General features: G+C 36.3%; 1 protein-coding gene and 1 long non-coding RNA gene across 2 annotated transcripts in view; both read right to left on the minus strand.

The window, feature by feature from the left end:
* Window positions 1-3,040: 3,040 nt before the first annotated feature.
* Window positions 3,041-7,523, minus strand: LOC136998423 (uncharacterized). Its single transcript, XR_010888992.1, has 2 exons — window positions 6,609-7,523; window positions 3,041-5,718 (listed from the first exon to the last, which is right to left on the minus strand). It is a non-coding gene; the product is annotated as an uncharacterized lncRNA (long non-coding RNA).
* A 3,684-nt stretch (window positions 7,524-11,207) lies between these two features.
* LOC105674690 (uncharacterized) overlaps window positions 11,208-18,297 on the minus strand; it is a 70,716-nt gene continuing 63,626 nt past the window's right edge. Inside the window, exon 4 of the mRNA XM_012371196.2 lies at window positions 11,208-17,842. Coding sequence (XP_012226619.1) covers window positions 17,354-17,842 — 489 coding nt within the window. The 3' untranslated portion in view covers window positions 11,208-17,353. The remainder of the gene's footprint in view (window positions 17,843-18,297) is intronic.

Below are 18,297 nucleotides of genomic sequence, written 5' to 3' on the forward strand. Positions count from 1 at the left end.
GACGCAAGGGGCAGAATAAGCAGCGAGGGGAAAACATCATCAAAAAAAAAAGATTAAAATTTTTATCTCTTTTAATGATATTTTATTCTTTATGTTAACAATTTTAATAACAAATTGGAATTGTTGGTTAACATTAACCGACGTTGGAAATAGTGGCTCAGAGTATCATTAAATTTATCCTTGATAATATTGTATACATATTATATTATTATTATACTTGTTGTTGTTGTTGTTGTTGTTGTTGTGTAGTTATTGTTATTATTCTTTAATTTTTTTCAAAAGCTGGAGGATGCAATCTAGGTGTCTTCTAATTTTTTGAACGGCCAGAAAACGCCTAATCGTGTCTTCCAATTTTTTCGAGGATGCCTTATCGCATTCTCCGATTTTTTAAATGGTTAGAAAACGTCTAATCGCGTCCTCTAATTTTTTTGAAAACATTTTATCGTATCTTCCAATTTTTTCGAGGACGTCTCATCGCATTCTAGCTAATTGTTTGAATGGCTACCCAGGGAGAAATACAGGTCGAAGAAACGTTCAACTTCAGAAATGGTTTATAACTTATATACTGGTTTATGATAATTCTGATCTAGCTTTACTAAATTACCATTTTTATAGTTATAGATGTAATTTTGATAGCTATTTTTCATATAAAATTCGATAGATCAGTGAACGAGCTTTACTCATGCTGACGCATTCTTATATAGCTCAGCTTTATTTTAGCATACGGCTGAAATATTTATGAATTCCCACAACGGGAAAGCATAGAGCAAGAGAGAAAATAACTCGCTATTTCTCACTAAAAAAAAACTTTAAACTTGTGTTCTATTCCAAATTGCTGTATTGCTTCTAATATACATACGTCTTTCATAGACATGTGATGTTGAATCTAATAAATGAAACACTCAAGTATCAATAATAATACTTACCTTTTTTTTATCTGACGTTACTTATAAGATTAATGGAAGCATATAATTTTATTTTCTAATTATAATAGTTCCAAACTGCAACTTAATATTTGATACACTTATACAACTTAATATTTGACACTTTAATAAAAAATTTATATATTTGTTACATATTATTAAAAATACAAAAAAGAATTTTGCAAAATGATCATTTTTCTGTGTTTTGTTAGAAATAAACTTTGTACTTTCTTTTTATTATTACAGCTTTCTCTATTTAGCATTTTCTAAAAAGATATATATTCAAAAGAATGTTGAACACAATCTTTATTTCAAGCAATTAAAAATATAAAATATAACGATAGAATTAAGATCAACATATATTGAGAATTTAGCTGTCTAAATGAGTTTTGGCAGCATATCAAAATCTTGTCTACGTTTACGCATGATGAAGTTTCCAAATCTATATGACATAGGATAGATGTATGTTGCATCTATGCATATCCGTTGCACCGACCAGAAGGCATCTGACTACTGTCGCGGAACGTTACAGTTTTACTTGCTACAAGTTTACTTTTACAGTAAATTTATATTCTCTACATTGTTTATTATGCTTGAATGATCGTTATGGATTGTATACGCGTTGTATTTATATGCAAAAATTAGTACATATTATATAATTGTATTATATGTGTCAACGCGTGAGCGATACGCTTGTAAATGCATTCTTGCGGCACTTGAAAGTAATTATTAAACAGATATAGATTGAATTAATTCGTAAAATATAAAAGTAACAATTCTTAGAAACCAAAAGTGATTGATATATAATTTTAAAGTTTGACACAACGTTTCAGGCGCAATTTCTTGTATAATAAATCTAATACTCGAAAATATTAAATTAAATTTAAATTTTATTTTTTATCAAATGTAAAAGAATTGTAATGTATAAATTTGTAGATATAAACATGCCACAGATTTTTATGTCAAAAAGTGATGTCAAAGAAAGATGTTTCTAAATTTCCAAATTTGATCGAATAGGATCGAATGGTAAAATTAATAGGTTGATAAATTTCTCATTTATAAAATATAAAGAATGTTGAATATTAAAACAAAAACAATATTTAAATTAAACACACACACACAAGTCGAAGCCATCGTGTAAAACAGACATTTCATGAATGTACAAAAAATTAATTCTAATACTTTACAGTTGACCATTATGATATAACGAGCTAATTAGAGCATTAGGAATATGTTTGCAACCAAATGCAATGAGATGTGACATCGGATGTAAATGTCACGAAGATGGCGTGAACGATCATAGTCGTTCTTTCATAATTTTTCTGTCACACACAAATTATTGTTTGTGATAAAAATTATATTAAAATATAATAAAATGATAATAAAAGATAAAAATTATTATAATTTTCTTTAACATTTCTTCGATACTAAGGTACAAAAAACGTATGTTGCAGTTTTGTTGTCGCAATAATGATAAAAATTATCTTCATGTATCTACACGAAAACCGCGAAAGCAGCGAAAACTGAATTTGTAAATGTGATAGTATACTTTGGTTTTTCTCATAATACTGTACAGTCGTCGATCAAGACCAAAAAGGTTTAAGATCCGGACGATATTTATGAGAAACGTTGGCACGCGCGTAAGCGCTGGTAGAAAGCGGGGGCGACAGGCGCGACAGCGCGAAAGAAACGATGACGGAAATAATCCTCGGCAATATTGTAGCAACGAGTTGACCTGGTAGCAAGCGAGATCCACCATTCTACAACATCCGCAATTCATTATTTTCCTCGAAATGTGCCACTGGAATCGCAATGACGGTGTCGAGAAACACGCGTATCGCTTCGCCGCTAAGTTATAAAACTTTTTAATAAAACTTTAAATTAATCATAGTAAACTTAATCGTAGTAAAAGTCAAAATAAACCATATATAATGCTTTTACCTAAAATACCATTATTCGTCTTGCAGTATTTTTACCTGAAACAGTGTACTCGATTATCATTGGAGAAAAATTCACAAATAGGATTTTCACATACCTTTTTCGCAGGTCAATTAAAAGGCAATAGAAAAAATTTGCTTGCATCTTCAAGTGCAAAAAAAAAAAGAAATTGAGTTAAAAAAAGTTCTACTTTGGTGTGTTTGTTAGAAAAAATATTTACAATTCGTGCTATCCGTGTCAAGCGTGATAGACAGTGATGACGAAGACTTGTACAATTTTCGAGACTTAGACGAAACCGTATGTCTCATACGATAATAATACTTAAGACTCTTAAGACTTAAATACTACTTAAGTGTGGCATAAATTTATGGCATTTTAGTTGTGCCTCATTGCAGGAATAATTTTGTGAAACAAACATGTAGAAGATGTACTCGTCAACGGTCATTTCGCGCAATTTTCTAATTGAGCGCAGCTGTGTACGACGGAAATAAAGGTCTAAAATCTTTAGATCTAAAAATTTTTCCAAAAATTCTATGAATTTCTCGTTAAATAAAAATAGATGCAAGAAAAAGATTGTATTCCTTGTTTGTTAGAAATAGCAAAGATTTATAGCAAACATTTATATTTAATCGAATCTGAATCAGAAAAATGCGATTTTACTTTGTATTGAACGTAGAAAACACTAATTTCGTAAAACTTTTAAAATAAAATTTGTTATATAAAAAAAAATGATTAACTGAATGATGAACTGTCGAGCAATTGTTCTGACAAACGCAGTTGACGATCGTCGTAATCGTTAGGAACAGCAAAGTATTACAAAATTAAAAGAATCTTGATTACAACGCAAAATAAAGCACAGAACATAGCGTTTAACGTTTGTAAATCACAATTCACGCAAGTATAACGTCTAACATTACACAAAGAAATGACTCAATTATTTTGCTTTCGTTTTAGTTTCATGATTACGATCTTAGGCAAATACAATTTTTCAAAATAAATCGCGCGAGTAGGAATAAAATTGCCCAAGGCGGATGAAGGCATTTACCCTTCGTTCCATCCTTTATTTTCGGTACTGTCCGCCATTCTGCTCGTCGCGGTCATTGACTTTGAACCGAACGACTCGCCGAAAATGTATCATTCGATAAAGCCGACATCCTTGATGACAGATACGACATGCGTCGAAAATCGGTGCGTTCGATAACGCGTCTGTGTCCGCACGCTAGTATTCATTAATTAAATGGCATGACGTTTACGATGGAAGTCGATATTACGCCCGGCTGAGAGCCAACAAACCCAATCGTTGTAATCGTAATAATTGTGTGCGATATAATAAAAAAATATAAATGCAAACGAATTATCATAATGACTGATAAAAGAATGACCAAAATTAGAATACAAATTAAAAAATATTTCAACGTTTCAATATTTATTTTTGATCTGAAGGGAGAGATGGAAAAAAAACTAAACTTTTACTTTTGAAAGAAACCTCATGTCAATTTGAAATATAAAATAAGCTAATTCCCAATTGTCGTTAATAGACACCACTTGATATGAAGTCGTCAGCATAAAAATTAAACTATTATACATATTTTTGCAGAGGTCTGGCCGTGTCTTGTGGGATTATCTTACCATTCAGCGATCCGTATCAGGCGGAAACTCTTTCCTGCCGTGCAACTGATGTTCTTCTGCCATCACGAAAGATTATTTACTCGTGCGGGAGGATCGGCCTGTTCCCCTTTGCTGGCGAACTCCATTTTAGCGGCAGCAAAGCGGAAAAAGACACACCCTCGTCCAGCACTGTAGATATTGCTCGTGGCGTACAAAATTTCTGGGTTTATTTTAGTTTAATTCTATTTTCCATGTTTCATTATCTAAGAAGAGAAACACTTTTAACCCGCGATATCTTCTCATTAACGAATCTGAAAAGTCTAGACTCATTATCTCACACACAAATACATTTTTCCTTAAACAAATAAATATTTAGTAATCAATATGTATTTCAACGTAGTTGTCGAAAGTTTCCTGCTTGCACGATCGCTAATTCAATTTTGATATTTGCGAATTGCTACTTACTCATTTAAATGGGATACGCCTCGGACTTTTCACAAGTCGCGAACAATGACATCTCTATTGTCATCTCGAACACTTTGTGCGCATACTAATCGCCGGTATGGTGCCTGGTGTGATTTCGCCGACTCAATCAAGTCGACATGAAATCTTGGCACATACGGCAAGTCGAAAATATACGAGGAGGAAGAGGCGTCCGTTAGTCTGTTTGTTTAGTAAATGACGCGAAATGATCGTGTGACAGATCGCATGCCGGTGGACGCCACAGGATCCGTGCGCGAAAGATATTTTACATTTTACCCGGCTCTTCTCACATGTCAGCGCTAATTGTTGCCATTTTAACGCTTTGCATACCGCCGGCTCTTTCGCGGTAATTACAATTATAGCACTGTATACATAATTATCCTTTATTCGCCGAACTCGCGGCGGTACTGGATTTCATCAATGGTTAAAGGATACATGTATCGTTTTACACAATTCCACAAATTTCGAAAATAAATCAATTTCTATTCCGCATAAATCTAATAAAGCAAGTAAATTTTCATTTATCATTACAAGTTTCTCAAACAAATTGATTCCAGTCGCAGAGTGATTACTTTAAAAAATAAATCTACATAACGAATTTAATATTGTCCAGCGCAAGTATGTTTCTTGTGAGAAAAATTTCGCTTCATCTTCCTTCCTTTTTACAAATCGACGGAATTATTAACAATTGACAAGCCCTGAAGGTTCAACACGTGTATTCTTGATTCCGTGTCTTCTTCACGGTGTGTGCGACATCTAATGCGATCTGAAATCGAGTAACGATAAAACTCACTGCGTGCGTTCTCCACCTCCACCCACAATGTGTTATTTGAATATTCGCGTGCGAAATCGGTGTGGCTAAGATCCAGCGAGTGTTTCGCTATATTAAGAACCCTCTTACATAACGGATACTCATATCCGTACGAGAATACATATGAATATTTAATATACTCGTCGCAAGCGTACAAGGGTTGCGAGCTCGAGTGTGAGTTAATTCGCAACTCTGTTGCACTTAAACATTAACGAAACTGGCTCTATGCATTATAGAAAGTTGAGCAACAGAACTGTGTCAAAATGACACATAGCACGTATATTTGAAGTAAACAGTTTGACATGCACTAGCATACGGTACGACGCATATAATTCAGCCTAATAATTGCTTGAGAATCGCCTTTACGAGTCGGTTGTTTGAATTTTAATACGTTAAATAGATTCTCCGAATTTATTGTACATTTTATTACAAATAAACTATTATTTTTTCAATTGCCACTTTATTATAGCTGACTTCTGACTATTGCGCTCGGCCGTATATTCAAGTAATAGTCATTTATAATATAAGAGAATATTCAGAGATATTCATATCAGAAACGTTCTATAGCTTGCAATTTGTATGTGCACAATTAATTTTTATTTTGTATTAATTTGAGAAAAAAGCTGAAAATATGACGACAAACATTCGCGAATTAAGACGCTTTTATACCTGCATCGAATATATATAGTATTCAATTGTTAGAGAAACATAAATGATTCGAATTTAATAAAACAATCAAGTCAATTGTTAATCAATTCTATTTTATATTAATTGTAACTTCAAATATAAAATACTTCCATACTAATTTTATTGATATTTGCCATGCTCAAACAAAAATTACTTACACACTTCGATTTTATACACGATATTCGATCAATGAAGTTTCCTAATAAAGACTTGAAACTTTTAACACAACTTGCAGTGCACTTTTAACGCAGTTTTTAACATTCTCTTTAGTCTGATGCCATGTTCTTGAACATTGTAATAAAGAAAATCCTATTTAAAATATTACTTTAAAGAGAAACGTCGGTTGCCTCTTGTTGAATTTGCATTTTCTTTTCTATACGTGGATTTATTTTATTTTCTCTCGCAAAAATTCAATAAAAAGTTAGTTTTGTTATTGATTAAGACTAAATAACTTTCTTCTTTTTCGATATTTTCATAGTTTTAATAGTATAAAAAAAAACTTGTATAAAAATCTAGATTCGAATTTATATTTATATATAATTGCAGACTTAAATTTTTAATTTTCTCAAGATTATAAGATTATAATATTTTTCAAGTTCTTAAAAAAAATGCATCAGAGACCACTATCGCACTCTTCAATTTCTAATTTCACACCCTCAAGACAAGAGAGCTCGTTTATCTTGGCGAAATCATGATCCTTTTTATAACGAATTTCCCTCGACTGGTACTGCCAGTTGTAATAATGATGCAAGGATGAAAGTCTCGATGCGACTGACCGTCGATGTTTCATTCAAGAAGGCGTCGCGACGCCTGCTTGAAAGCGCGCACGCGCCTGCGAGTGTGGTACGCGGCGCCGTTTTTCTTTCTTTCGTCGTTTATTTGGGCCTGCGATGCACCCACGCAATCGTATGCGTGCACGCACGCGCAACGTGCACGTATCGCCCACCGATTTATTTCGATCAATTAAAATATATTCCGCTATTAATAGACGACAAATGGGCCGTGTCCTTTTCCGCGGCTGCAACGACTTCACTATTTATAAAGGGGAACTCGGGAGAAGGTTCTTTAAATGTTTAATCTTCCCCAAAAAAAAGATTAAGAGGCATAATAAAGTGCGCATTTCTGGAAATTGGTATTTCTGGAACTAATAAATAATTTTTGCGTCGTAAATTTTGTTAAATTTTTGACACAATCACACATCGTAAACAATATTACAATCAATGATTTCAGTAAAAAGATAAATTTAAGGTATCATAGTGTGAGAAATTAAGTTTCTTTGGTTTGCCCTGATGGAAATATTTTTCTGAAAATTTAACGAAATTTTGCTGAAACGTATTTGAAAATTTCTCTCAATTGACCTCATTAATTAATTTTAGAAATATTTCAGCAATGTTTCATTAAAAAGTAACAGTTTTCAGTTTAATTCAGTTAATTTCATAATGATAATTATTTCAAAACTCTTTTATTACTTTTCAGCAGTATATTTTAACTTTCCTTATATTTCATAGTATTACATTAAATTTTCATGCGGAAAATTATGATTTATTTTGAAATATATTCAGTAATTTTTCAAAAATTTTTGTTTTACTTTTCATTGATTTCATAGTACTTTCAGCAAAATATTTCCATCAGGGTGACCATTAAATCTGGATTGCTTTTATAGAGAAACCAGAGAAACTTTCGAAAGACGATAGTTAATGTGAGATCAATGATCGATGTCCATAATCCAACGATCAATCTGCATTTGAGAGTTTTTAGGATTTGGCAATCATCATATATTTAACATAGACTGTGAAATCTTCGATATAACATCCTGGAGAAAAATTACAGGCTCACATTTGACAATTATACATGATTGTGTAGGCACCAAAATAAAAATAAGATATATTTCTATATTATGTAATTCCACACGCCAGTAAGAATCAGGGTGTTCTGTTTTATCTAATGCTGCAGGAAACTGTTTATAGAATTTATACTTTTCGCCAAATATATCGGAAAGGGATGTTACATTTTTACAAATATATAATACATCTCGATTTATTGGGAAACTATAAAAGTATCAAAAAATGAAAGAAAACAGGTCGATTAAATTAGAAAAGAAAAGAGTTTGCCAGGAGAAATTGTGTGAAACTTTTCTCTTTTACATAAAGATATAATTAACCAATCGTTTCATTCTCAATTACCAATCATTTAATTTTTAATGTACCATTAGCATTATGCCACTTATCGAGTATAATATTAATAAAAAAAATTTGTGCTACTAGATTGCACATTTTTAAATGATGGCAGAAAGAAATTTTCTAGTACTAGGCAAAGAATATTCGCAGATTTGTAGAAACTTCCGGTCAGCGAAAATAGACGCAGAATGACACGGTTAAGCGACTGGATGTCGCTGAAATAAAACTCGTGGCCATCTGGATTTGCATGGAAAAACAAACTCGTCTGAAGGTCTCACGATAATCGGTGAATGATTCGCAGATGTTCAAAAATATGCTAAAGTGAACGTGCTAAATTCTTAATTTCCTGCGAATCTCTGAAGAGATATTGATTAAAATAATAAAAAATTCGTATTAATTTCAAAATAATATATCATATTAGCTAATTGCGATTGATTATTTGCCGTAGTATATTTGTGACATGTAAATTATTTAAAAATAAAATATTTCAACACACATACATGCTATTGCTGCATATTTATTGCTTAATTATATTTAATACGTATAACATTTAGAATACTCACTACGAGATTCGCTGCGGAAATGAAAAAGTCTGGTAATTTACTGAACAGCTGGCTATTCATTTTCCGTAGCTCAAGAATATATATATATATATACATAAACTATTTTCAACTTTGATCTACATCGCGAGAAAAAGCGACGGATTCGTCCCCACAAGATATGAAAAACGTAAAATAAAACTTAGTCAAGCGTTTTTAATTTTAGATTCTTTTGCCTCTTTTACAAACTATTCAAATCTACAGTCCGAAAAAAAATTAAATGCATAATTTTGCTTTAACAATTTAATATTATAATTAAACCACTTGAAAAATAAAATTGCGATGATAATTGAATACAATATTCTGTCCATTGACAGCTTTTTTGTAATACAATAAAACTAGAATCGTATTGTTCTATCTGAATAGACCCCGTCTGTTCCGTGTATTACTAAAATAAATTATATAAAACATATAAATGCCCAAATGCCATACATTTGCAATTTATAATTTGCAACAAAAAATATGTTTATTTAACACAAATATGGTTTTAATCCACTTCAAATATTGAAAATTTAGACTTGTGCGCTCTTATGATCGATATTTCATACTTCATATTCTTCCATATTGTCCACCCAAAAATGTAAAAAAATTACGAGGAATGTAAGGGGATGATTAGAGGTTGAAATCGTAAATAGTGGATGCTTGAAGTAGCAAAGTGGAAGCCCGCGCTCATAAGGTAAGGCAAGAAGGAACATCTATTTCCGAATGCGTGGCTTTCCAAATATAAGCATCGCTACTCGCTTTTACGACATATATAGGTTTCTCCGCATTCGACCCCCTTTTTACCACCCGCACGTCCACGCGTCATTTTGGCGGACTTGGCTTCTCACATTCATTAAATAAAATCGTCCGTCGCGGATGCGGATGCATTTAAACAACCGTAATTGCGCGTTTAATTATCGCGGCTTCTCTTGTGGCAAAAACACATCAAATTCATTAAATATAGTAATTAATTTAATTAATTTGATTTTTACTTCAAAGTTTCATAATTTGCAACATCTTGCATACAAAAAATTTATGCCACATTCGATATAATAACTGAAATAAATTTATTTAAAATATTTTATAGCGTAAAAAAAATGTTATGAGTTATAAAATACATAAATGAACACAAAAGTAGATTGTCCGTTTCAATTATATTTTATAAATTTTATAAGATAAATTAAAATTTATGCATCTCGCATTCGCGTTTTAAGGAAGTTTTGTATATACAATCGTAGCAAAAAGTTGCTGAAATTTTATTTTGATGAATATATACTCTTCTCATATAGTTTGAGTAATAAAGATTGCACAGAATCTTATCATTTATTCATATGTATAGTGCAGAAATGCACTTTTGAATTTCTGTTGTTTTTTCTGACAATTTTTGAATTTTCTGAATTATGCTTGACGTGCGGATAAAGGTTAGTTGTATTTATCCACAATGCTAAAAGTAGGCCCTTATCGATGGAAAGAAAAAATAGTGACCAAAAAAGTGTAAAAAGAAACTTCAACAAAGAAAATTTTTTCTATCCATTTTAGCCACTTAAATCAACACGATTACACGTTTTCCATAAAGTAAATTCGTTGCAAATTAAAATCCTTATAACTTTTGATTGCTTCAGTGAATCGACTCCGGATTTTGTCATAAGTCTCCGAACATATGTAAGAACAATCTGTAAAAGTTTTGTTAAATTCCTAATATTTCAAAAATAGGTACTAAACATCCTTAAGTACAACCATCTGATTAATTCAATTTCATATTGATTATAACTAAAAATTCGATAACTAAAGTGCGAGATAATGCAATACGGATTTAAAATTAGGACTTTAATTCATGATTTAATGCATCGTCTGTAATTCTTTACCTTCTAAAGTAACAAAAATACATATATTATTATGAAAAATATATTAACATTTGATAATTGTATTCTTATGAGTGGATGAAGGAAGCAGGTATTTTCGTGGGATAAATGCTGCACACAAATACCTCATTTGTCTCTTTTTTTTTTTGTCAAAACCGTTTTCTTTATTTTGTAGAAAACTGCGTGATAAGTACACCAATAATCTTGCAATGTCGAAGTGTTGCCGATTTATACCGGAAGCAGGATACGGAGGACTGTTCGGGAACTTTCGATCTTCATCGAGCTCCTCATCGAGATTCGAACAGCCTTCCCACCGATCCGTCGTGTGTTACATCGTTTGCTTTTCTTTTTTTTTTCTAGCAAGCCAGAGCAATGAATAACGAACATGTCTTTTTTCTTTTTTTTCCCTATGTGATAGTGTGGTACAACTCTCTATAGTGTATAAAAAAACTCTTTTACATCTGCCTCTCTTTCTCTCGCCCTGCCATGCGCGCGCGAACGAACGTGACTCGCATTCGAAACGTGCAATTTCGCAAGCACGACGCGCCTCTCCCCGAGTGCGGTACAATCTCGCGCCATCTTTTTCTTTTTCCTTTCTTTCTGTCTGCATCACTCTCTCTCTCTCTGCTTTTCGCGGCAAACCACGCAAACTCTTTTACTCCCTTCGAGATGAGATTTTTACTTTGTATCTTGATTTTCTTTCGTGGTACTCTCGGTAGAAGCGATCTACTACTTTAAAGGACATTGTTTTCTACGACATCGATCGATTATTTTGCAAAAAAAGGAGTTCTGATTTCTGCTATCTTTCTCTCTCTCTCTCTCTTTCTCTCTCTTCGTTCGTTCGCTCACTCATTCACTCGCTCGTTCGCTCGTTTTTGCGCATCATCAAAGTTGAACAGTTTGTTGTTTACGTGAACTTATCGAATGACGCGACAAGTTCTGTCTTTTATTTTTACTTTCGTCGCTTCTTATCGCGCTTTCTCTTCCACCTACGCATCCTTTTTTCTTTCTGTTCGCCCTCTTCACACTTTTCTGCAATGCAGTTCACTTTTTTCTCCCTCCCTTTTTGAATAATACTTTCAAACTCACAAGGGGAACTCATGAGACACAATTGACCAGTCTTTTTCATTTATTGCGAATACGAAACAGTTGAAGTCGTGCCAAAAACGAAAAAAAAAAGAATCGGTGAGTCACATGTCATGAGTTTCCCTTATCAGTGTGCGATCGGAGAGGGGCTGATTGCAGGACGTAATACACCTATGAATAACGGCGAGACATTGCTTTCCTCAGTACGAATTCGTTTGGTTCGCTTCGCAATTTTGCATCTGTCTTTCAGTTTTACGTTGCCGCTCAGAGCTTTGCGCAAAGCGCAAATATTTCTCGCCCGCGCACAATCTCGATTGTGGACAAACTCGACTGACGAATGTAAAGTTGCAAAAATCGAAACAATCGCACATACCAAGGATGACTTGAGGGAAGAAAGAAGCAAGGGAAAAAATGAGGATTGATCGGTCGAAAGACTTGGGGATAAATTTCGCGAGAGGAACAATGGCGAAGCTCTTGATCTCCCTTCCGTCGCGAGAGACTAGACATATCGATCTTATCAACAGTACAATTATAATTATAACTTAGAAACAAAAGCTTTAAAAAAAGGGGGAAACGCTTTGTCAGTCCCCGCAACCGCTCCACTCCGTATCGCAATTTCGCCGGAGGGAGGACACGAGTTATTTTGGAACACCTTGGAAAATCACATTGCGTCTAAGAGAGATAATCTTATCCTTTCCGCCGCTAAGTTCGCCGATATAAGACGACAGTGTCGGCGACGTGTTGCCCGAATCGGCAGCACCGATGGTTCCCCGACCGGACGCACGGCTCAACGTGACTAGATTAATTGTCAAGCCGCCGGCTTGATCTTACATCTTCATTTTGACTCGGCGAGAGCTGCAGTTCGATTCACATCCATCCGTCCTTCAAAAACTCATCAAAGCAACGGAAGATCAAATAGTAAGTGGAACCTGATCTTTTTCGGCAGTCAAAGAAGCATCCGTCAGAGTCATTCAATTGAGAAAAGTCAGAACGGAACTGAAACGACGGAACTAGAACGACTGATTGAAGCCTTCGCGTTACATCAACTCGATTTGAAAAAAACAGTCAAAATTAGATTGGTTTTGCGGATGTGTCTTCAACTTGACTCTTTCATCGCTCTGATCTTACAGATCTAATTGGCCACTGAGTCTTCGCTTCCATGTTATCTCCAATATCTCATCGCTTCTCCGCTTGCGCTTTGCAGCAGACTTTTGAACGTCTGTTGTAAAACGGTGGAAACGTTGTGTACTGCAACAATCGCGGCGATGTCACGATCAAGCCGGCGCTTCGCATTGCGGTGAGATCGCTGAGAATGAATTTTATGAATCTTATTTGCGCAACGCTTGAAATGCGGCACTCGATAAAAGTTATTCACAAAACTCACCCGGCTCGATAGCCCGTGAACGAACGATTTAGAGCGCACTAATTATATAATTCAATTTGCTTTTTCAGCGCTGCAAAGCGTAATAATTTAGCGAACTAAGCGGTTTGCTAAACAAACTCTGCGTTTTCTACAGAGTCTGTTTAGTTTTCAAATCGCTTGAAATAGCGATCTCCAATGTTGAGCCGTGAATTCGAGCAGATACAAAAGGATATTTTATTTCGAATCGCTTTTCGTCGCTTTTTGCCCTCTCCCTTCCTCTCATTTTCTCCCTCTCCTCCCACTCTCGTGTCGAAAGGCCACGATTATACTCATACGTCTCGCACCTCTCAAAATCCCAATTAACAAATTGCTAGATATATCACGATGTCCAATAGCAATAATAATAATCGACAATAGCTTGCTAAAAATTTCACTTCGCCTAGAACTTATCTTCTAAAATATCTCGCGCTCATGTCGTCGTGTTTTAAATTTAATCTAGATCGACAACGACGCAAATTTAAATAAACTTGCACAGGACCCATCGAATTATACTTTTTTTTTCTCGGATTCACTTTTATATTGTTCTCTCCTTTCATTTTCTCCTTCTCGCTCGTTAGAATCTCTTGTTTTCTCAGTCACATATTATATACACAATGTGTACGCGAGAGAGAACGAAATTACAACAAGTAGAAGGTAAAAAAAAGAGAAAAAAGAGCAATAGAAGTGAAATCGAAAAGAAGAAAAAAAGACATTTTTCCCGATATTTTTTTTCTTTTTGGTCATTTCGCTCCGCACGCGCTAATTTCTTTACATAGAATACGATTAAATCTCATCGTCTAATATTGCATGCGCGTGAACACATTTCAAAGGTGAAACAGAAAGACGATATTTTCTCCCTCGGTCCGCCACACAGCGACTAAGAACATAAAACGAAATAACGTCGCTGCATGCGCCAATTGCCCAGACGCTTTCCCGAAGATTACAATTTACAATTTTCCCTCTTTTCGCTTAAAAAGAATTCATTAACAATCACTAGGTTTCTCGCCGTCGAGATGTTACGCCTTCACGCATGTTTGAATGTGCCGTATCGTGTGTTGAGTGATTTGACAGAATTGCGTCGCGATTATGCACAGACAGTGGTGTGAGAATTTTGTGCGCTTAATAGAATCCCAAATGGAGATCGAAAGACATCAGTCCGGTATATTCTCGGAAATAAAGCGGAAGCTCGCGAAATTAACGTCAACGAAGTGCACACGAAGGATATTCCGCTGTACGCATGGCACCTTCCTTGTCTCGCGCATTTCTCGTACGCACGACCCATAATCACAAAGGGAAACGTATCGATATAATTTCATTGCAATTTCTCTCTGCGTCGCAAACTCTTAAAAAATACAGTTATAATAATTGGTGACTTCTCATGAGATAATCGAGTGATTCGCTCTGTCCCAAAACTGAGATTCGAAATTGACAAAGCGTTTCCGCTTGTTTTCCCGCATAAACGTGCATAGTTCGTGTGTTTTGCTTTTAAAAATTAAATACATTTTTTGAAAGACAATAATAGATGTTTCCAAGATGGCCACATATAATTTATATATAATTTAACACAATTTATTACAGTATTGTTGGTGCAAATCCTGGAAGTTTGCAACTCATCCGATTAACTTTCGCGAATAAATTGTGCTGTTATTTGTGAAGGTGCAGTTATTCGTTAAGCTTTAAAGCAAGACATAAAACGCGTTATCCAACTCGAATCCTCGTCCGAACAGAACTCGTCCTGTGTTTTGTCAAAACTGAGGCCTTATCTATTTGAATAATAATAATGATAACGTTATGTCGCGGATCCAGGGCGAGCCATTCGGAACACGAAAGGGACGTACATTTTTTTACTGATTTGCTATTTGCACGGCGCCGCTATATGTACTCCGCGCAACATGTTTATCGAATGAACAGCAGTCATTCAGTTTTTGCTCGATGCACCCTGATACGTCATGCTCGATCGCTAAGTTGCATCAAAGTCGATTCGATTCAATTTGATTAACTCAATTTCCTTTCTTTTTCTTTTTACATCCGTTTTATGATCGTAAATCGATAGGTGCATCTAGAAAGATAAAAGCAATCAAAGCGTTGAAGCGATTAAAAGCAAAAGTTAACCAGAAAGATTAGTGCAACGGGACGAAATTTTCAAATAAAGAAAAAGAACAACTTGGTTTAGCATTTACTTGTATTGCTTTTTTTGTTACAATTGTGTTGTTAGAAGAGAGAGAGGATCCCGTAGATCCCACTGTCAGATCAATGTTGAGTAAAATTTCCATCGGAAACTTGTCGGAGACAAGTGTTGCGCGTCCTATCATGGTTTCGTATGGCCGCCATTTTATATTTTTAATGGTATGCGTGTGTAACGTATGTTTGATGTTTTACTTTTAAATCGGTACGTAGCATATCGTTTTAGTCGTAATAAGTATATTGATATTGAACTACCTAGCCTAATATGTACAGAGTTTCCGTTTTCACTCTTGGCACTACATTATCCCCCTATAGCTCCTCGCACGCATACATCATACATGCGCGCGCGCGTCCGCTTTTTCTCCGTTTCTTTCTTTCTTTTTTTTTTTATCTCTCAACCATGCAATTAGCCGCGCCTCCGGCGCGTCTTTCCTACTACTCCGTTCCGCACACGCGCGCTTGCATTTACCGTACGCCTGCTCTTGCACTCGCACAATCAAACCGACGATTCACTCGCACACAACTCGCGTTCCGTCCGTCCGTTTTTATTTTTTCCACAACCACCATCGCGTGAAAACCGCACTCCGCCCCGTCCGACCGTCGCGCAGCAGCCGTACGTCGCGAATAAAATGTTATATCGACAATAAATAATTTACTAAGTCTTTTCGTCGCAATAAACAAACTTCCGCGATGTCCGACGATCGAGCCTCCGTCGAATATGCTGGAACCGAGGGTAAACCGGCGGATCCGCTTCGTCAATCGATATCGTGCAGGTCGTGAGCCTCGATTCTCTGCCTTGTTTTCTCTCTCCCTCTCTCGCCAAGTGAAGCTTCTCGCCGTGTTATTCCCGGACAGGGAGCTTCTCGTCTCGGGATAGGCCATCGCTTCGCGTCGCGCGTTGGTAAAACGCCGTTTTTCCACACAGGGCTTTCGACCGCCTCTCCTGTCCCCGGTTTCTTCTGATCCGCTCTCGCATCGTTACCCAATGCAACATCGTAATCCTCGCGTGCCACCGCTTTGGAATAATTTGAGATCTAGGATAGACACTGGCCGCGTGTGGAATTGCACAATGAGACGGCGGCGGCGCGTCAACTCCCTTAGTGGAAAAAAAAAAAAAAGAGGATAGGCGCGAATCAACGCACGGCGATTGAGCGCAATGTTGTTGGCTGATTTAACTCCTCAATCATTACCAAGTGCCGGCTTCTCCATACCTTCGCCGGCCCTCCCCTTTAGGCCACGAACGGACGATCCTCTCATCTTGTTCTCTTTTTCGTTCACTCTCTCCCACGCATATACACACTCACACATACATACTCTCTCTTGTTATAGAAGAACATCGGAAGAACGATCCAACAAGGATATCACCGGCCGGGAAGATATTATCTCTTCTCGCGAGTGCGCGCGGGCAACACTCGTTACTGAATACAATGGGGCACGACCGATGAGATTTATCCTATATTGAAGCTACTCCCGTGAGTCAGTCTTGAAGGACGTCGTCGTTGACGCTGCAGTCGCGCAGAATGACCTCGAAAACCATCGCTCGTTCTCAAAGTCGGACGATGCGGCTGTGACAATGACGACAACGGCGTCGAGGAAGAAGGACGCTGCGGATCAGACCTTCTGATGGAGTTGCTGTTGCTGGTGTTGCGGTTGCTGCTGCTGCTGCTGCTGCTGCTGCTGTTGCTGCTGCTGCTGCTGCTGCTGCTGCTGCTGCTGTTGCTGCTGCTCTTGCCGACTCTCGTCGGTCTCGCAGGGCACCACGGTGATGTTGGACAGATTGCTACTGCTCAGATTACTGCTCATGTTACTACTGGACTCGGAATAACTGGAAAAGGGCGGCTTGCTGATCGGCACTGACGCCGACGATGACGTCGCGTGGCTCGGGAACCTTTTGAACACCGAACGGGCGGTATTCAACAACAAGTTGCTGCTGCTGGGGCTCTGACTCCGCGTTATCCGATCGCCGGGCATGTCGAGCAGTCCCGAATGGAAGTGCTGGTTGCTATTAGGCGGTGGGGTCCGGTAAGGCGGCGGGCTCTCACTGTCAAATACCGTGCGATTTGGCGGTGCCCGCACGCATTTCTGGTAAATTTCGCTCTCCTGCAAAACGAGAAGGTCGATTAGTCGATCGTATACAAATAATAGGGACTGGAAAACTCTCTGAAATACTTTGATTTGTAAAAAAGTATTGCAATTCTTTATAGAAAAAATAAAAAACAAATAGAGTAAACTTGTAAAATGCGCTAAAAAATTTTATTACGAAGAGGATGATTAATGGAAGAAAGTAAAAACTCAAAATGAAGTTACCGGGCTTAGTTGGCTTATTCTAGCGATAAAACTCTTTTTATTCCTGCTTTGTACATTCAAAATTTCTAACATGCAAATCTTTATTGCAGTTATGATGATTGAGATAGCCTTAAACCGACCCCGCTTTAAGCAGTCTGGAGTTTAATATCCCCGCTTGCGCAACGATGACAAGGCGTAATGAGCACTTGAACCTGAGGATTCATGGAGAGACAGGAAGCGAATAAATAAATATGTTTTTCGGTCGTTCC

This window comes from Linepithema humile, chromosome 3, assembly GCF_040581485.1.
Source record: "Linepithema humile isolate Giens D197 chromosome 3, Lhum_UNIL_v1.0, whole genome shotgun sequence".
Lineage (NCBI taxonomy): Eukaryota > Metazoa > Arthropoda > Insecta > Hymenoptera > Formicidae > Linepithema > Linepithema humile.